This window comes from Carettochelys insculpta, chromosome 5 (assembly GCF_033958435.1).
Source record: "Carettochelys insculpta isolate YL-2023 chromosome 5, ASM3395843v1, whole genome shotgun sequence".
NCBI lineage: Eukaryota > Metazoa > Chordata > Testudines > Carettochelyidae > Carettochelys > Carettochelys insculpta.
In genome coordinates, this window is record NC_134141.1 from 111,245,917 (window position 1) to 111,267,097 (window position 21,181).

The window sequence follows — 21,181 nt, forward strand, 5'->3', positions numbered from 1 at the left end:
ATCAAAGGGGACCAGAAGCAGAAGTTGGAGCTCCAGGTCCCTTTGAAATGCTGCACCGCAGAGCAACTGCCCTCTTTGCCCCTCCTCCCCTGTCAGTGGGCCTGATACTAGGGTACATCTTGACAAATGAGTAGCTGTCACTCCTCTTTCAACCTGACATGCTTTTTCAATGTCTTGCTTCTGCCACCTCCAACATGTAAGTTGCTCCCAGCTATATCTCTGTGGCTATGTCTACACTAGCCAAAAACTTCGAAATGACCATTTTGAAGTTTACTAATGAAGCGCCAAAATACATATTCAGCACCTCATTAGCATGCGGGCAGCCGCGGCATTTCAACATTGACGCGGCTCGCCGCCATGTGGCTCGTCCAGACGGGGCTCCTTTTCGAAAGGACCCCGCCTACTTCGAAGTCCCCTTATTCCTATGAGCAGATGGGAATAAGGGGACTTCGAAGTAGGCAGGGTCCTTTCGAAAAGGAGCCCCATCTGGACGAGCCACGTGGCGGCGAGCTGTGTCAATTTCGAAGTGCCACAGCTGCCCGCATGCTAATGAGGTGCTGAATATGTATTTCAGAGCTTCATTAGTAAACTTCAAAATGGCCATTTGCATGGCCATTTCGAAGTTTTTGGCTAGTGTAGACATAGCCTCAGAGTAAAAGGGTTAAGTAGTAGTACTAGCAGTAATACATACAATTTGGTAACTCAAATGAAGTTATCTAGACACCTCAATTAGAACACACTCTATTGGATGATGAAATAAAACTAGTTTATAAACTGCAGAAGAGAAATTTTAAGTGAGTATAAGTAACAAAGCATAAAGTCAGAGATGGTTACAGGAAAAGTAAAGATAGAATCCTTCTGGTTGCCTTGTCTTTGCCACCATGTGCTTCTATCTGTCTTACTGACCAAACCCTTTAGGTTAGAGCCTCCTCCAGAGAACAGTGGCTGCTTCCTTTGTGTTTTCAGGTGTAGAAAATATGATGGGCAGAGAGAATGAGAAGCATCTTGGGGTGTTTGCGGCTGGTTTTTTTTTTTTTTTTTTTTTTTTTTATAGTTTCAGTCCCTCTCTTGAAAAATATTTCCTGCCAGGAGCAAGGTGACAGGCAGTCTCTGTAGAAGGACATTCCATTCAATTATGACCATTCAAAAATACAAATGAGGCACTGATATGAATATTCAGCACCCTTCTTCCCAAGGTGCTTTTGAACTTGGGGCACCCTTTTGAAGGAACCCTGTCTACACAGCTATTTTTATTTTGAAATCAGCACTTTTGACATGGTGGGTGGTTGCTATTATGCAAATGAGGCACTGAATATTCATATCAGCACCTTATTTGCATTTTTGAGCAGCCATAATTTACATGCCCCTTCCAAAAGCAAGGGGTAGTGTAGCCACAGCCATTCTGTCACATATGATGTAAAGACTAGGCTGACTGTACTGTAATGTCTCCTCCTGGATAAGGATGAAGAGGTTGTGTCAAAGCTGGTATTCAGTCTTTTAGCGCCTTCAGAGCTGTTGATTGCGAGATGATGTTGGATAGATCTCTGTTTCATAGTAGAAATGGAGGAGATATTTAGGGGTGGGGGGTCGCTCCGTGCTTGGTGAACATTCAAAACTAATTTTTGAGGACTAGTTTTCCTCCTTTCTGATGGGCTGTGTCTAGACTAACCCCCAACTTTGAAGGGAGCATGGTAATTAGAGTGTTGGGAGATTACTAATGAAGTGCTGGGGTGCATATGCAGCACTTCATTAGGCTAAATCTCCCCCGTGGCAACTTTGAAGTGTCAAACTTTGTTGGCTTGCGTGTAGCCACGGGCACTTCAAAGTGCCTGTGGCTACACACAAGCTGGCACTTGGAAGTTTGACACTTAAAAGTTGCCATGGGGGAGAATTAGCCTAATGAAATGCTGCATATGCACCCCAGCACTTCATTAGTAATCTCCCAACACTCTAATTACCATGCTCCCTTCAAAGTTGGAGGATAGTCTAGACATAGCCAGGGTGTTTTATATAAGTTGGGTTGGGCAATAATTTTTCATGGGAGAGGTTGCTCCAAGAATTTGGAAAGTGGTCAAGGGCTGCACACTTCCGTGATATTAATGGAGGAGATGCAGGGTCTGGGATGGTGGTTGGGTGCAGAAAGGAGCTTGGGGTACATGGATGTATGGGGTCTGGGAGGCAGTTTGGGTGGAGGAGGCAGGTTTGACCTAGGAGAGAGGACTGAGGTGCAGGAGAGGGTACAGAAGTTTGTGCTGTGATGGAAGGCAGGAGGACGTTGTGACCTGGGGCAGGTGACTGGGGTGCAGGTGTTTATGCTGTGAGTTGAGACCTGGGGCAGGGGATTCGGGTTCAGAGTTTGGGTTACATGGGGTAAGGGACAGGACTGGAGGGACAGAGATTTTTCTGGGGAGGGAACAACTGGGGTGCCAGATGCAGGGTCTGGAAGGGAGACTTACCCGGGTGACTCCTGGCCAGCAGCCAAGCAGGTTTCTCAGGTGGACTCTCTGTCCGCCCAGCCATGGCGAGGAACATGTGTTCTGCGAATAGCTATGAGGCTGAGGGAGAGGGGAGAGCGTGCTTCAAACAGGAGCTCACATTGGCCAGAAACCAGCTAATGACATTGTGCTTGGACTAAGGGGCATCATACGAACCTCCTTTCTTCTGCCTTCTCCCCCCCACCCCAGTTCACAATGACTCAAAAACAAATAACGCTCCACAGCCGCTTTTCTCAGCAGTAAGTCTTCGTGGGCAAAGACCCACTGCATCAGTTGCATCTGATGAAGCGGGTCTTTGCCCACAAAAGCGTATGTTCCAAAATATCTGTTAGTCTATAAGGTGCCACGGGACTTCTTGTTTTTCTCGAAGATACAGACTAACACGGCTACCTCTGTGATACTTTTCTCAACAGTGTGCAGCAGGGGCAGGACTGGTTGTGATGTAGTGGAGGGTGCAAGTGTGAGTGACAGGCTGAGCAGCTCACACAGGCTGTGGTTGATCCACTGCTGGCTGTAACCTAAGCTGTCAGGTAACACCTCTGTCCCTGAACAAAGAGCAGGGAGAAACCCAGCTGGCTTTGAATTAGAGGTGTGCGGTTAGTGTGTGAGGATCTGGAAGGTAGTTAACCTGGACTAGAGGAGTAACAGAGAGGGAGCCGTGCTCGTCTATACACACTCAAAACAAAAAGCAGTCAAGTAGCACTTTAAAGACTAACAAAATAGTTTATTAGGTGAGCTTTTGTGAGACAGACCCACTTCTTCAGACCATAGCCAGACCAGAACAGACTCAATATTGAGTCTTAAATATTGAGTCTGTTCTGGTCTGGCTATGGTCTGAAGAAGTGGGTCTGTCCCATGAAATATCACCTGATAAACTATTTTGCTAGACTTTAAAGTGCTACTTGACTGCTTTCTGGACTAGAGGAGAGGGACAAAGGGGGTGGAACCAAGGTCCTGGCTTGGGGGGTTCTCCTCGAGCCTCCCCTCCCCGAGATGGATTGGAATGACTGTCTCTGGCTGTACTGACACCACTATACTATGTTGTGCCTCTGTTCACTAATAAACTTCCTGTCCTACCTGCTGAGGTGAGAGTCACTTCTGGGTGTGGATGGGGTGCAGTGCCTGGGATCCCTGAACCCCATTACATAGGCATAGCGGCAGCTTGAGGCTCCCTGCTGCATACACTGGCTGGATCCAGTGGCTTGGCAGGCTGGATGCAGACTATGGGCCATATTTCACTCAGCCCTCATATAAGTGGCACCACGAGGTTCTGTCTTGTGTTCCCCATGGAATGTGTTCATTGGACTTCTAGGAGGGTGAGTGAGGAGATACAGTTCTTCAGTATATTGGGGATATTCAGATGTCTGTCATCATTCTGTCCAACCTGGGCAAAGATGTGCTTTGTCAGTATATTGGTAAGACTGGTGTATATACAAGGACTGATTACTACTACTCCTACTCCTACTTAACCCTTGTACTTTGCATGGAGTATGGGTCATCTACAAGTCTCCTCCGCTTCACTCTGTCTTGGGACAAAACTTCTATCTGAATCCAGGAATACTCCAATTGTTGTCCTTGGCTGTGTCTACATGAGCCCTTCCTTTCAGAAGGCTCATGTTAATGAAGGAGTTTGAAAGATGCTAATGCGGTGCTTCCATGAATATGCAGGACCTCATTAGCATAATGACAGCTGCGGTGATTCAAAAGTGCTGCTTTTGAATCGTGCGCTGCCTGTGTAGCTGGGGGCCTTTCGAAACACTCCCCCCAGTCTTTGAAAGCCCCTTTTTCTCCATTGTTTTCGGAAGAAGGGGCTTTCGAAGACTGGGGGGGTGTTTTGAAAGGACCCCAGCTACATGGGCAGCACGCAATTCGACAGTGGCACTTTTGAATCGCTGCTGCTGCCATTATGCTAATGAGGTCCTGCATATTCATGATAGCTCCTCATGAGCATCTTTCGAACTCCCTCATTAACATGCCCCTTCTGAAAATAGGGGTCTCATGTAGATGAAGCCCTTCAGTCTCAGTAGACCTTCCTCAAGTTGTCCATGATCTTCCTCCTGTTGCGTTTTCCTTGAGGGTTCCATGTCAGAGCTTGATGGACTATGCTGGATGATAATTTCTGAGTGTGTGGAGTAGCTATCCCCACTTTCTTCTCTTGATTTCAGTGTCAGTTGGTTCTTGTCCTGTTCTGTTCCAAAACTCCTCATTTGTAACAAAGTCTTCCTATTTGATGTGAAAAGACTAAATCTGGATTGAAATTGCTGGGTTAGTAATCTGTAATTTTTTTAAAATGTCAATCTTAGATGTTTGTAAAGAGCACCCAAAAGCCATGTGTTAAAAGAAATTGCTGTTTCTCTTTTTTTGTTGTCTGTCTGAGATGTGTATTTGACTTACGTGAAAATTTCTGTAGCCTGGATGAGTTGCTTATGAGTCACTAAGTAAAATATGCAAGCCAGGTCCTTGCTGTTCCTGGTGGTGGCAGCAGCATTCCTCATTTATTACAGCATTAAGAGTTTCAAATTATCTAATTGGGTTTTATGAGAAAGATCCTTAATTAACTGAGCTGACTTGATGGTACTTCCTGTTAGTAAGGCATAATTTCAGTCTGGGATAGATAAACAAGTGCTGATGCTATAGGCTGAAGCATAGAAAACAGATTGCTTGTTGAGTTAAATGGAAACAACCTTAAGTTCTTATTAAATTAACCTTCTGTGCTTAAATAATATTTTAAATGAGATTTTAAAATACAAACCTGCAAAATAAGCAGTAAACTGTAAATTCTGTATCTACTGCTTCCTCTTTCTCTGAAATGTTTTAAACCTTAATACAACATTGCACAACATAATTGGACTTTATTATTGCAGAAACAATTGTTAATTAATTTCAGATACTCCAAACACTTGACAACCTGACTTATATAAACACACATTAACCTGATTATGTGTGTGGTAAATGTTGTGAAATAGGTGCACCTTTTCTGAGATCTGTTGCGTGTGCTCACTTGAGATTAATGCTACTGACACTGGATGTCACCATTGTGCCACAGAAACATAACTGAAAGCAGGCTGGGATCTCATTCTTGGCATGTGAAGCCAGTTTTCCTGTGCTTTAGAAAAATGTGTTTTGGTTTGTGATTCTCCCACTTTTGAAGTAAACCCTTGAGTTGTGGAATGCTAACCTCAAGTCCAGTCTTGCCACTGTTTCTCAAATTGAAAAGAAGTTGTCTTGTGGTGAGAAGTCCTGTTGATTTCACCAAGACTGGCAGTGCCAATTCCACTGAAATCATCACAACTATTTGTAAGCTGTGTCTACACTAGCCCCCTTCTTTGAAGGGGACATGGAAATGACACGGCCTGGGGAATATCAATGAGGTACTGTTATGCATATGCTGTGGTTTATTAGCATAATGGTGTCCACATGAATTTTGAAGTGGCTGACTTCAAAGTTCTGATAGGCAGTCCAGCCGCAGGTGCTTTGAAAGATGTGCCCAACTTCGAAATTCCCTTACTCCTAAAACGAACTGGGAGTAAGGGAATTTTGAAGTTGGATGTGTATTTCGAAGTGCCCGTGGCTAGACTGCCTATCAGCACTTCAAAGTTAACTGATTTGAAATTTGAGTAGCTGCCATTATGCTAATGAGGCGCTGCACATGCATAGCAGTGCCTCATTGATATTCCCCTATCTGTGTCATTTCTGTACCCCCTTTAAAGAAGGGGGCTAGTATAGACATGGCTGTAGAGTAAAGTGTTACTCAATCTGGCTAAAATGGCAGAGACAGGAACTCATATAACATGAGATATGACCATAGGGTCTGGAATGAAGTAACAGGCGAAACAAAGCTTTTGAAAAAGCAAATATTTACACTGAAATTATTTGGATTGCCATTTATTCTTAAAGGGCTGAGTGGGATAGTAACACATCTTGAAGACTTGGGAGGTCTTTTTAAAATATGAAAATTACACAAAAGGACATATTTGCAGCTTCTTTATAGTGCATAACTGTGTAATATGTGCAGTACTGTATATTTTTGTTTGTGATGCAACGATGTGTACATGTACAAAATTAAGTTTGTTCTCTATGGATATTAGTATAAATAAAAGACAAAATCTACTTCTGTCCCAACTATACAGAGCAGTGAAGTGCATACATAATGACTACAGCCTTGAGGGTCATAGAACATGTAACAGGAGGTGATCATGGGATGGAAGGAAACTGTATTTTTTATGGATCCTCTTGTGCCCAAATCACGGAAGAAACAGAATATATAAGAAAGGTATATGGTTGTTTTTTGTTTCATTATTCTTACTGTGTTGTCTTCTCCTAAGATCCTGAGGAAAACAATGAATACATCCTGTTGCAAATTAGAAATTTAAAAAAAAGTTAATAAAAATTGGAATCCTGTGCAGTCTAAATATTCTAAGCTAAACAAGCATGTGTTGACTTACCAGGAAAGGTTACAACTCACTTTCCCTCTACCTCTTTCTGGCCTTATGCCATTATTACGGAGTCTAATAAGAAATTGTAAGGAACATTGATTCATATGAGACAAGTATTTAATTGGCGTTTGTTCATCTGTCTCTTTTTAACCAGCCATAGGATGGAGCAGACTAAATGCTTGTCAGATTGTCACTCTTGGATTTTTTAACCAAAGTTTTCAAGCAACCCATGGTCTAAGTCATATTCATGATGCAATGACTAAGAAAGAGATGAATTTTTGAAACGTGTGAGACGACTTACAGCATAGACCCTCTTTTGGGACAATGAACAGTATGTTGATCCTGACACTAAAGTAGTTGAATTCCATGCATTTCTGCCTCAGTGATCTCTTGATTTCTTTGGCTTATTGAGGACAGATGGTTTATTTCTAGTATCCAAGCAAAAGAGCACAATAGTGATTGAGCCCAAAGCACCTTTTCTACATCTCTGCAGACCTAAAGAGAACATCTTGGAATAACTAACCAGACAGATTGACAGGAAAATATAACCTTAAATAAAAAAGTCTTTTTGTGACCTATTTCTAATCTTTCCCGTGCAGATCAGATCCACACTAGCAAGATTCAAAATCAGGTTTGCCAAGAAGCAGCAACCCATAGAATTACAAATGACAAGTCAGAACTGAAGGCATCCTTTCCTCCACCAAATACCAGTCCTAGCCAATCACCATCTCCCCTTTGGCTCCCAGTATCGCTCCCTACCTCCTCAGTCACAGCTTCTCTCTTCACACCCAAAATTCCCTCAGTTTGTCCTGGGAGCATGTTCAGTCGTTCTGTGGGCGTTCTTGTCAGCACGAGGAGTTGAGGAGCTGGAACTTGCTCAGTGTGGATGGAATCTTAGAGATTTTAGTCAGTTCTAATATCTCTACAGTGCATGTGACAACTGAGATTATTTGAAGCAGGGATGGGGAACCTACGGCTCGTGGGACAGATCCAGCCCGTGGCTTGCCTTGATCTGGCCCACAGTGAGGCTCGGAGCCCTCACCACCTCCCTCCACAGTGGGGTGAGCTGACTCTAGTGCTCCAACCCATGGCTAGTATACAAGCCTGGGTACCCTCTCTCCCTAACCCCTCCCATGGCTGGAGCTTGAATACTAGCTCTCCGCTCTGTGTGTGTGGCAGGGGGTGTGATGGGAGTGCCCGGTGGGGAAGGAAATGGTTCTGCACACTGCCGTTTCCCTTTCTCCACCACCTGAAACCAGTGCAGAGAAGCTTGCCTGCAACCTCCCCCCACGTCGCTCCCATTAGTCGGGAGTGGTGTGGAGGGCAGTGCAACGCTATCTGTGTATCCTGCCATAAGGGAGTGGCACCAGTGGTGCACAGGGTACCCTCTTGCCAAATATCCAGTCTATGCTCCAAAGCTGGGAGTTTCTCTAGCATCATTCTAAAATGGCTGAACCAGTTGGATAGAAATATTTCAAAAACACCCTGAAGGAGACTCCTGGCATTAAAAATATTAGGCCAAATGGTTAAATTATGGCAAGTATAAGCAACTAGAAGAGGCTTTTATAATGGGAATAAAATAATAGAATACTAGAACTGGAAGGGACCTTAAGAGGCCATCAAGTCCAGTCCATCTAACTCATCCCTGGCAGATGTTTCTCTAACATGCTCTTAAGTATTTCCAGTGATGGAGATTTTGTAACTTCCCTAGACAATTTATTCCAGTGCTTAACCACCATGACAGGAAGTTTTTCGTAATGTCCAACCTAAACCTCCCTTATTGCAATTTAAACCCTCGCTTGTCCTGTCCTCAGAGGTTATGAAGAATAATTTTTTCCCCTCTTCCTTATAACAACCTTTTAGGGACTTGAAAGCTCTTATCATGTCACCTCTCAGTCTTCCAAACTGAACAAACCTTATTTTTTCAGTTGTCCCTTGAAGTCAAGTTTTCTAGACCTTTCATCATTCTTGTTGATCTTCTCTGGACCTTCTCCATTTCTTTCCTTAAATGTGGTGCCCAGGACTGTACACAACACTCCACTTAAGGCCTAATCAGGGCAGGGTAGAGCAGAATAATTACTTCTTGTGGCTTACTTATGACACTCCTGTTAATGCATTCCAGAATGATGCTTGCTTTTTTTGTAATTGCATCACACTGTTGCCTCATATTTAGCCTGTGGTCCACTGTGCTACGTAGATCCCTTTATGCAGTACTCCTTCCTAGACAGTCATTTCCCATTTTGTGTGCGTGAAACTTTATTTCCTAAGTGGAGTACTTTTGCATTTGTCCTTATTGAACTTCATCTTATTTACCTCAGACCATTTCTCCAATGTGTTCAGATCATTTTGAATTATAACCCTATCATCCAAACCACTTGCAACTTCTACCAGCTTGGTATCCTCCACAATTTTTATAATTTACCTTTTGGTCTACTATGACTCGTAAATCCATTTATAAGCATAATCTCTAGGCTGCTCTGGAAAGTGTCAGGCAACTTTCATAACAGCCATTGCTGCCAGTCCCAATACTACAATATTCCACATGTTGCAAAATTCTAAACGTTAATTAATCTCATGCACAAAGTAACACTCTGGAGATCCAAAAACAGTTTATTGATAATGACATGTTAATGCTTTCAAGTGTAAAGTGCTGGAGAGCTACACAAATAGAACAATGTTATATTTAATATTAAAGATGAGGAATTAGTCAGTACCTGGAAACTGTGGTGACTGTTGCTTTGTAATTACTCTAGACCACGCAATGAGCTTCATGCAGGGTAGGGACCTGAGATAGGAAGGTAAAGGAGTGTAGGATTAACTTCATGAACCTAGTCATCCAAAGCTGTCTTTCTTACAATTATTTTCCTGTTTATTCATTTTAGCAGCCTTTCCGAGTGTCCAGAAATGAGATGGAGGCTGAGAAGGATGAACTTAACTCCAGCTACAGTCTAACCATGAAAAAGCTGAAAGAGACTGATCAGCAACTCTTGCATGTGAACAGGGAGAATCAAATACTAAAGATCAAGGTGCATTCCATTTTAGCAGTCTCTAATGCATATTCTATCTTGTCAGTCTAAGAGAAGGTCTAGTTTTACCTGGACTAAAGTTCCATCTCAGCAGTGGCAGGAAAGCATTCATTCCTTGTGCCTTTGCCCTTGCTGAGTAGTGCCATAACCCTGCAGACTCTCATCTGATTTTCTCATTAGGTTGAAATAGATTTTTAACTAGCTGCTGGTGGAGGAGTTGTTGGGAACTACATCTTGTTGGGCTCTGCTCTGATTGGCTCCAGGCAGGGAGTCTGCTCAGGCAGTGGTTTAGAGTAGGTGTGCTGGTAACTAGTCACAAATATATTGGTCATTTAATCTCAGGGGCTCATATACCTCATATATCATCATATTCATCTCAGGGGCTGTTGTCTCAGGTAGAAAATCTGTTTCCTTTATTCACAGTTAGAATTTATTTGCCATATACTTTTAATGGAGTTGTAAAGTTTCTCTTCCCCCTCCCTGCTCAAGAATTGATGCTAACAGGTGTTCAGACAGGAGTGCTTCATTTTTGTGCTACTTGATTTCCACATCACACTTTCAAAGCATGATATAAGTTATTAATCCTATTGCAATGGCTTTTTCCAGCTGGATGCAACAAGAGAAGCAGGTGCACAATCTCTCAGACATGCCTCGAAAAGTCTATATGAGAATTACTATGCTCGGTCTGAAGCACTTAAGAAAAAGCATGAAGATGGGAAACAGCTGATGCAGGTACAGAACTCTCCTATGGTGGGAAAAGGCAAACCCCAGAGCATGTAGGAATGCAAATGCTACTTCTGCCTGATATATTTGCAACTCCATGGGTCTAGATAACAAATCAGCACCTTGCTTATACATCCAAGGGCCTGGCTCTTTCAAACACAGCTTTGGGGGCTCAGCTGAACATTCCTTAAAGGGGCCTGAATTTCAGAGGTTGCTCAGTACATTCTGAAAACCAGGTTCGTTTAAGGTGGACACCAAACATGGAGGGGTACAAAATTCCTAGTCACTCTTGAAAATTAAGGGCAGGGTTGCTTCTAATGCAGTTTAACATTGTTTTATAGGCATATCTTTAACTGCAGTATAATGTAAAAATGGAAAGCTTAGAACAAAGCTCTTGCTTTGTTTTTTCCTGACATCTAGTGTCCAGCTACAGAGTGGATTGATGCTCAAAATAAGGCATGTATGAAAGGATAGAATTTTGCCCAGTTCTCTCACTGCTCCCTATTGGGGGAAGACCTGTGGATCTCTCTTGACTGCAGTGTTCAGAATTTCCACAGAGGGCCCACCTGTGATCAGTTGCAGGACTGTAGACGTACTGGAGAATAGCAGCAAAATAGTATTTTTTTGAAAATGGAAATCATCTTTGTTCTTCTTTTTCCATTTTTCTCTAACACCAGGCCTGTAAACTTGAACAAGAACAAAAATTCAAACAGAACCTGGAACACGTCAATTGTGTAACTGAAAGACTTGAAGAAAAGTATAGCCGGATTGCAGACATGGAGAAACTAGTACAACGAATGGAAGAGGTATGCTCCCAGAGTCTAGTCATTCAGTTCCTGGATAGACCACTGGAGTCTTGCCTATGCAAGGATCACAGCCGCCGTCTCTCTAAGGCTATTATGTGGCTTTCGTTGGTATATATTGCACAGTACTGAGGCCTGACCTTGTTAGTCATATGGACAGTCCTTACTCATTTGTATATTCCTCTTTATCTGGAGCAGATCTGCTGAGTGATAGCATGTAAAGCATTTGACATGGTCTCACATAATATACTTATCAATAAACTACTCAAATACAACTTAGATGGGGCTACTATAAGGTGGGTGAACAACTGGCTGGATAACCGTACCCAGAGAGTAGTTATTAATGGTTTTCAATCCTGCTGGAAAAGTATAACTAGTGGGGTTCCGCAGGGGTCTGTTTTAGGACCAGTTCTGTTCAATATCTTCGTTAATGATTTAGGTATTGACATAGAAAGTACACTTATTAAGTTTGCAGATGATACCAAGCTGAGAGGGGTTGCAACTTCTTTGGAGGATAGGGTCATAATTCAAAAGGATCTGGATAAACTGGAGAAATGGGCTGAGGTAAACAGGATGAAGTTTAATAAGGACAAATGCAAAGTGCTCCACTTGGGAAGGAACAATCAGTGTCACACATGCAGAATGGGAAAGGACTGCCTAGGAATGAGTACAGCAGAAAGGGATCTAGGGGTTATAGTGGACCACAAGCTAAATATGAGTCAACAGTGTGATGCTGTTGCAAAAAAAGCAAACATGATTGTAGGATGCATTAACAGGTGTATTGTGAACAAAACATGAGAAGTCATTCTCCCCCTCTACTCTGTGCTGGTTAGGCCTCAGCTGGAGTATTGTGTCCAGTTCTGGGCACCACAGTTCAGGAGGGATGTGGAGAAATTGGAGAGGGTCCAGAGGAGAGCAACGAGAATGATCAAAGGTCTAGAGAACATGACCTATGAAGAAAGGCTGAAAGAATTGGGCTTATTTAGTTTGGAAAAGAGAAGATTGAGGGGGGGACATGATAGCAGTTTTCAGGTATCTAAAAGGGTGTCATAAGGCAGAGGGAGGGAACTTGTTCTTCCTTGCCTCTGAGGATAGAACCAGAGGCAATGGACTTAAATTGCAGCAGGGGAGGTTCAGGTTGGACATTAGGAAAAAGTTCCTAACTGTCAGGGTGATCAAACACTGGAACGAATTGCCAAGGGAGGTGGTAGAATCTCCATCACTGGAGATATTTAAGAAGAGGTTAGATAGATAGCTTTCAGGGATGGTCTAGAAAGTGCTTGGTCCTGCCGTGAGGGCAGGGGGCTGGACTCGATGGCCTCTCGAGGTCCCTTCCAGTCCTACTCTTCTATGATTCTATGTGGCTGTGAACTCTTTGGAATTACAATAAATATGAATTTCCATTGTATTAGCCCCTCCCTCTTAAGTAATAGAATTGCAGTATAATGGGTGTACCCTGTACTAAGCACTCTTCATTGTCAGTCTCATGTTGCAATCTAATTATAAAGAAGAAGTCAGTTACTTCTAAAAATGGTTGGGCTAGATCCTTAACTAGTCTAAAATCCCTTTGATTTCATTAAGGCTAGCTCAGTTTACATCCGCTGAGCATCTGGCCCTTTAAATGTAATTTGTAATGAAATGAGAGGTCTGGGCTTTTTTCTGTCAGTTATTTAAAAACTCAATTTTAAAATAAATTAACTTATTTAAACTAAGCACTGTCATTAATTCTAATTTATGAGACTTGAAATGTCCTGGTTTCCAATATAAGAGGAAATACCTTCAATTGCTCTTCTTGTTTTGTCAAAGTACAGTTCATAGCAATATGCTATTAATTCCCTTCCTTTCTTTTTTTACTGAATTTCTTTCCAAAACTCTTCACAAGTTCTCATTTGGTTCAAAAGCAGTGAGTGTTTATAGACAACAGCTTTCCAATTGTAGTGAATAACTGTTAGCTAGATTGCATTGATCATGCCACCTAAATTGTAACTTTTACCATCTGCTCTGGAATAATTAAGAAAGTAGCAAGATTACGTGTCACTAATACAGCTCTGCCAAAAAGTCAAATTTAAGGGAAGAGTGCTTTCAGAACACTTCTATCACTTGTTGTGCCAAGCTATGCTATGCTCCTGCGCAGGTAGGCTTCAGCCTGTGATGGGGAAGCAGCATAGTTCTGCAGTGGTGGCTGCTATGTAATTTAATAGGGTGACATCATGAGTGTTCTCTTACCCCCTTACTGGATCAGTACCTCACCAGTACAGGAGCAGGGGGGCACCCTAACCTCATTCATAACTCCATCTATCCTTTTAGAGTCCCTGCCCGGTCTTGTGGTTAGGGTCAGGAGGACCGGAAATAGCACTGGCTTAGGCATCTGGGGCCAAGTGATGGGACATCTGTTTGTGCCCTCTCCTCACTTTCACTCAGCCCTACGCTTTTTTCACAGCTGTTTCCAATCAGCCAGAGTAATTCACCTTCAGATACTTTTAATACACCTTTTGAAGATTTTTCTCTCTGTCCCTTACTATGTTCTCCTGAAACTTTTCTCAATGGTGGTCCCAAGACCTGCCCTCTGGTGGATCCAGGCACTCTTCGTTGACATCAATAGGGTTACATGGATGTAAGTGAAGGCAGAATATAGTCTTGAGTTTCCTGCCCCATGCACTGAGACTTTCAGACATGCCTTCTATACCTCACATCTGACTGAGCATGCTGATAGCAGCAGATGTGGTTTAGCACTGTGTGCGCAAATTTGTAATGCAAATTAGTCTGTTGCACTGTGGAGCTGGCCGAGGAAAGGTATGGTGCGTGGAACAAACAAAGCTCAGGTTTCATGGCTACATTCGTCACAGCTAGAGAACCCACTAACCCAGCTCCTAGGTAAACATATCAACAGATAATCCTTGTCTGACTTGTACCTCTTGCTCCTAAAAGGGTTTGCCATGTTGAAATCAGTTGCAAAACTTTTTATTTATTTATTTATTTATTTATTACTTCATTTGACTTCATTAGGGCCAGGAGTCCACCTTTAAAGGCTGAAAAGATGCATTGGGGTAGGCAATAACTGCCCTGTGAGCCAGATGTGGTCGCCAGGATTAGCCTCAGTGGACCCCCAGCAATTTATTTACCTTGCAGCTCCCACTGGCTGTGGTTTGCTTTTCTTGGCCTTTGGGAGCTATGGGAAGATATGTCCTGGTCTACGCTGCCTCCCGTAGCTCCCATTGGCCCAAAATAGCAAACTGTGGCCAACAGGAATTGCAAGTGGCTGTAAATAAACCACTGGTGGCCGACCAGGGATTAACCCTTGTGAACCACATCCAGCTTATTACCACCCCTGAGATAAATCCATGGAGTGGCTCTATGTATCACTGTACTCTTTAAATTTACAACTGGGAATTATTGCACTTGGCTCACTGAACTGTTAGACTTTGGTTGCCAAATTTTGTAACTGAAGAAGAAGATTAAAATTAATTCAACTGGAAATTTCTTGACCCTCAGATCCATTTTTGCAATGCAAAGTACCAGTGTCCTTTTAGTGTAGTTCCTGGAGCAGAATGTGTCTTTGAACCTGTCAGTGAAAAAACTAATCCTCTTTACTGACATGATTTCCTTTAAAAATTTCCATTTAAAATAATCATTTTTTTCACTGTAAATCAGTACACCAGTTGCTTCTAGTAACCCTGCATTTTCTGACAGAAGCAAGGGGATGAGGGTATATCTGTAGGCAAATTTACTGCTGACATATCCTCTGGTGGTTTTGCATGTTTTCAGATAGTGATTGACAAATGTAGTTAATAACTTCAGATAACTTTTTTCTATATGCACATTATCACTAATTCCTTGTTCCCAAGGAAAAGAAAACTTTAATAGAAAAAAGGCAATCATATGAAAAGAAGCTTCTAGAGACGTTATCAAACTCTGAAGATACCACAAGGTGAGCAAATGGGATTATTTCAAGGGAAAAACTTAACTTGCTTAAGTTCTCCCAGCTAGTGGATATACACATGGTATTAGGCCTAATGCCTTCACAGTCCTTGGCCATGTCTACACTAACCCAAATCTTTTCTGAAGATTACTAGTGAGGGGCTGAAATACATATTCAGTGCCTCATTAGCATGCCGCCGGCTACGGCGCTTCGAAATTGCTGCGGCTCGTCCAGATGGGGATCCTTTTCTAAAGAACCCCAGGAACTTCGAAATCCCCTTATTTCTACCAGCAGATAGGAATAAGGGGATTTCGAATTTCCTGGGGTCCATTCGAAAAGGCACCCCATCTGGACGAGCCACGCAGTGGTGAGCTGCGGCAATTTTGAAGTGCTGTGGCCGGCGGCATGCTAATAAGGTGCTGAATATGTATTTCAGTGTCTCATTAGTAATCTTCAAAATGGCCATTTGCATGGCCATTTCAAAGATTTGGGCTAGTGTAGATGTAACTTTTATATTTTAAAGAAGAATATAAATTTTCCTGTAACGTTATCAGTAAGGATTCCAGATGCAGGTTTAGAGAGTAAGTAATCCATTCTTGGCTACTCAAATGTTAAGACAAGCAATCAGATCTTGTTCTCCTTTCTCAGGGAAAACTCTTGGTTCAATTAATAGGAATTCTGCGTAAAAATGAATTACAGATTGGCCTGCAGAGAGGAAACCATTCTATCCCCTGCCCTGTTAACCAGAATCAATATCTTAATGGCTTTTGGGGTCCCTCCCAAACAATATATTTTAATAATTTCCATCTTTTATGCAGTTCAATTTCCTCTGATGCCCACTTCTCTCCCTAAGTTTCCAGCCCTAGCTGCAATTTCAAAACATTGATGTAGTGAGCACATGGCCAAATCTCTGAACCCAGGATGGGAGGCTTACTGCCAAGAGCTCTGTAGTTGTACCCACGTTGCTAGGTAGTGCACCATTACTGTTTTTCCTATATTAAATATAAGTTGTTACAACTAATGTAAGAAATAAATTTCTGTTGTTCCTTTTTATATCAGACTATGCTTATTACCCATGAATTGAATTAGTTCACATACAGCTGATCTGAGTCAAGGCTGACACAATGAGTTGGAATCCTGTGTGGTTTGTAAATTACTTGATCAGGTCATTAAATAAATCTTAATACCTATATTTATAATTCATATATAAATACAACTTTGGCTAAACCAAAAAAGTTAGTGCTTGGATAGCTAATTTGTCTTAGTTTTGGTTCAGAAAGCCTATATCAGGCTATTCATTAGGTCCTTTAGAAATAATATATACCCTCAATATCAACTCATGAAGTTACTGGTAATTTTATTTCCAGCTGCCTTGATCTTGAAATGGAGATTTCCACTTTACAAGAGCAGATTTCTCACTTGCAGCACATGATCCAGATTCAGCATCAAAGTCTACGCAGTGTGATACAAGAGGTCAGATTAACCAAACACATTTAATGTTTGGGGAACAAGCACTAGTGACTTGTTTTAGTGCTTACTTCACTTTGTAAAGTTTATTATTGATGTGATCTCCATCTCAGCACATGCAAAAACAGTTAGAAATTGGTATTATGTAACATTTTATATAAAAGTCAAAAGAAAGTGGCATTTAAAAAAGTCAGATGAGGGATTCTTCCCTCCTCAGCCTCCCCCCAACCCTCCCCTCCAGAGTGACAGTGATTAAAATAAAACGTTTCTGGGAAGGCAGACAGGTTTTTGTTTCCTGCAAATGTAATGGAAGTGTTGAGGTAACTGCCCAAGGTGCACAGGAGAACAGCCCCATACCATAGCAAACACTGAGTCCCCAAACAATTTAAGGTACATTAGGAATATCCCTGAAATGTGGGGTGTGGCAGGCCATGGATACTCAGACAAAGCTTAATGTAGCTTCTGAAATAATGTTTAGTTCATAGCTGCTGCTGAGGCAGCAATGAATACAAGTGTAGTGAAGCTCTTGTGCATTGTTGCCAAAATTAATTGCTTTTTTATGTGGGAACATTGAGTCTCTAATAATGATTTACTGTTGCAGTTTATAGGTACTGTGTAAGACAGTCAATATAAACAGGTGCCTAGAAATCTATAGGCTGTATCTCACTAGATGCAAAAATCCTGCTTGCCTGGTGTTGTCCAAATAAATGCAAAAAGTGAAGCAAAAGTGATTTGGTCCCAGAAAAATGGGGAACAAAATGTAAAGCCATTTAATATTTATTACTTGAAATTCCTTTTATGGCTATGGTCTGAAGAAGTGGGTCTGCCCCACGAAAGCTCATCTAATTATTTTATTAGTCTTTAAAGTGCTACTTGACTGCTTTTTTGTTTTGATAGTAGATAGACTAGTACAGCTTTCTCTCTGTTACTTTTAAAGAAGGTACCGCTATGAGCTAATGTCATGAAGAGAATTAATTTGTGCTTAGCGAAACAAACCGCAAAATTTAATTCACATTTTGCGAATCCTCATAGGATGCAAACTTCTCTCACCAGCCTCCACTAGTTTAAGCTAAGAAAGCTGCTTGCAGGGAACAGATGTGTGCTTAATAATAAAAAAGGCAATCATGTTACCCTAAATGAAAGTGTGACTTCGCGATCTGTTTCATTTGTTTGTCAGCCAATCAGTCATGTCATCATCATACTTTCCATAGAGCAGGGGTCTGCAACTTTTCCAAGGTGAAGTGCTGAAATTTGACCTTTTGACCTCTATGTACCTTTTGAGTGCCAGTGATACTTTTTAAAGTCACTAATAGTCCTACTTAAGACAGCTTCATTAATAAATAAATAAAGATGCAGAGCTGTACTGTTTAGGTGGTGATTTGTAGCATTAGCTGGTACTTTGTTAATCCACAGGCAGCATGGCTTTGAACAAGCATGGCTTCTTCCCCATGCATGCTCCTGACTGCATGGGGAAGAAGGGACAAGGCTGAGCTTGTGCTAGTGAAAAGCAGCTTATGTGCCACTTTTGGGCACCTACGCCAGGGGTTGCTGACCTCTGCTCTAGAGCATTTTCTTTATCATGTAGACTTTAGACTCCTATTTACTTTCTTGATTTCCCCTCTATTGAAAATGTATCTAATATATTACAAGACTGAAAAACCATTGCTAACTTTTACTTTCTGACACTTAGATTGAAGAACTGAACAATGAATTAGAAAACCAAGAAAAAAAAATTAAGAATATGAAAGAAAAGATAAATATGCTTGAAGCTCAGGTAAAAGAAAAGATAGTATGATTATAAACTCTACAATTGTGAGTCCCAAACTATTTAAAATCTGCAAGTTTTTGAGTCTTTTTTCCCCCCTTGCCCAAGTAGGAGAAATTTTATATAATCATCTTCAGCCAACAGTATGGTATAATAAGATGAAGTATTTTTCGAAGAACAGAGAAGTTCTAATGGTTGGTATGGCGCAGGTGAGATTTTTTTTCAAAAGCACTCAGCAAAGATAAACTCTATTTCTAGTGAGGTGCAATGGTAAGTGTGATCAAAACTAGAGTGTTCTGTGAATTCTCACCTTTTACATCTCTAGAAATATTTCTAGTTAACATACAGGACTGGTGAGTGTGGAGGGAAGATAGTCAAAACTGGTAATGTCTATTTAACCATTATTTTTGCACTATGGTAAAACCTGCTAGCTGTCAGGCATTTTTCAAATATGTGTTAAGACACTGGGCCTACCCAAAAGAGCTCAACCTGAGAATGCAGTCAATGTGTAAGGATATAAAGATGAGCGATGATAGGATAATCACTTTTTTATTTATCTGCTTTCCCTAGTCAGCCTTCTGCCTGATTTTAATTTCTTGTAGGCCACAGGATGGAAGTGGGTTTTGCATTTTATAGGGACTAGAGGGAATCAATGTGTGTGTTTTGGGATGGCTAGAGAGAAGGAGTTTACAGTAATGCAGATATGAAATGAATGCCTGGATGAGAATTTTGGCGGTGAGGATATAATGTAGGCCCTGATCTTGCAAACGCTTATCTACATGGCAAACTTCACACACAAATAAAGTGAAGCAACTGTGTATATTTTTTCAGCCTAGGACCTGTAAAATAGTCTCAAAACATCTTGTGTTAGGACTTTCTAATGTGTCTTACTCACATTCAGCGTCTGAGAAAATAGTATATCTTGGTAGTTTAGAAAGCATTAGGCTACAGTGAAGAACTGTGTATTCTTTTCAGATAATTACCTCTTATTTTCAGCATTGCATAGAAACTAGTCTCTTGTCAGTTCCACATAGTCATCAGTAGCAATATTTGTTTGTTTTTCATGTAGTTTTGGCAACAGTTTACAGTTTGTAAGAAGCTTGTGTAATGAAGCACTGCAGCAGTATAGTTCCTGACAGCCCATTGTAAACACTTGCCTATAATCCTGAAAGTTACTTTATTACATTGATCACAGAACACAATAAATGTATTTCTGCTATTCAGAATTTTAATTTCTGTCCTAGAAGACCCAGTAAATTGATTCAAATTCTAGTATGGGAGGGATTATGTAAAATACAGGTATTATATAATACATGTGATAATTATAACTCTCTATTTAGGAATGTATATTTTCAAAGTGACTTGTATCAACTAATTAGTGTTACAGTATCTCATCCAGGAACTGCATGTAAGGCTATCCCTGCCCCCAAGGATTTCAGTTTAAATAAACAAGACAGATCAAAGCTTCATTACTGTCATTTTTCAGACAGACCAGAAGAGGAGACTAGTGCATCATGTGAGATGTTGTTGTCTTTCTGAAGTGTCCAGGCCATCAAGGAAAATGGGAGTATGAGGCACTGCAGCCAACTCCGAATATTTTGTGGGTGTTTGTTTTTGATGGAAAAATATCTAAACATATAAACATGAGTTAGTCAAACCTCTTCTCTCTCTATTCAAAAAATGGATTTTCAATGATCAAAACTACTTTTCAACTAACAAAAATACTCCTGCAAGTCAAAAGAGCTGTGCAGGATTTTCTTACCAACAGAGCAAAAGCCAAACAGTGACAATAATCCTGGGCACAGGAACTTGGCATTTCTTCATGTTGTGCGGATTGGCCAGCATGCAAGATTTTCAAAAGGGACTGCATGGTATCCCTCAGTACCTGTAAGCTGTATTGACCTTGTGGGTGTACCTAAGGGCAAAGCCCTTAAGATTATGTGACTGGAGTAGCTATATACTACTGGAGTTAGCAATATATTAAGAGGACAGGCTTCAGTGCAGCTGTGTTGTTGATTATTCCAGCTGAGCTCTGAACCTTAATGTGATATGTTGGTGGAAATGCAATTAATTTTAATGTTTCAATTACAGAATAAAGAACTTAAATGTAAGGTGGAATTCTGGTCTGGCCAACCCAAGACAAAAGTTTCAAAAGGTGTCTCAACTATGTAAGTAGACTCAGAGGGGTATTCAGCAATGTAAGATCTTCTGAAGTTATTCGCATGTATCCAAGAACTTTCTTCCTACACTGTCTCCAAATATTGTTACTCATAAAAATGTGTCAAATGATTAATAGGTGCTGTTAGTATGTTTATATCAAATTTATTCCAAACTGTAATTCTAATTTGGGCTTTTTGGAAATAGTCATAAGTTTTCTGCTGTAATTCCTTTGTAAAGAAGGAAAACAAAAGCCTCCATGCGAGAGAAGTAACTGACATTCTGTGTAACAGGGATCTTAATTGTCCAGCTGGGAAATAATTTCATCAGTGGTGCATCATTTTGTCTGTCTTATGGTGCATTCTGACTTGGAAATGGGAGCCTGTGATG

The 21,181-nt window shown here is 41.3% G+C and overlaps 1 protein-coding gene across 3 annotated transcripts in view; it reads left to right on the plus strand.

Annotated features, from left to right (window-relative positions):
* Positions 1–21,181, plus strand: part of CCDC68 (coiled-coil domain containing 68) — a 36,645-nt gene that overhangs the window by 8,156 nt on the left and 7,308 nt on the right. Inside the window, exons 1-9 of one of the 3 annotated variants that reach the window (XM_074995771.1) lie at positions 3,775–3,811; positions 6,626–6,768; positions 9,814–9,957; positions 10,564–10,689; positions 11,358–11,486; positions 15,329–15,411; positions 16,770–16,875; positions 18,560–18,643; positions 20,726–20,802. In XM_074995771.1, coding sequence (XP_074851872.1) covers positions 6,646–6,768; positions 9,814–9,957; positions 10,564–10,689; positions 11,358–11,486; positions 15,329–15,411; positions 16,770–16,875; positions 18,560–18,643; positions 20,726–20,802 — 872 coding nt within the window. In that variant the 5' untranslated portion in view covers positions 3,775–3,811; positions 6,626–6,645. Of the gene's footprint in view, positions 1–3,774; positions 3,812–6,625; positions 6,769–9,813; positions 9,958–10,563; positions 10,690–11,357; positions 11,487–15,328; positions 15,412–16,769; positions 16,876–18,559; positions 18,644–20,725; positions 20,803–21,181 lie in introns of those variants that run through there. The other 2 variants (XM_074995772.1, XM_074995770.1) reach the window with 2 other exon arrangements.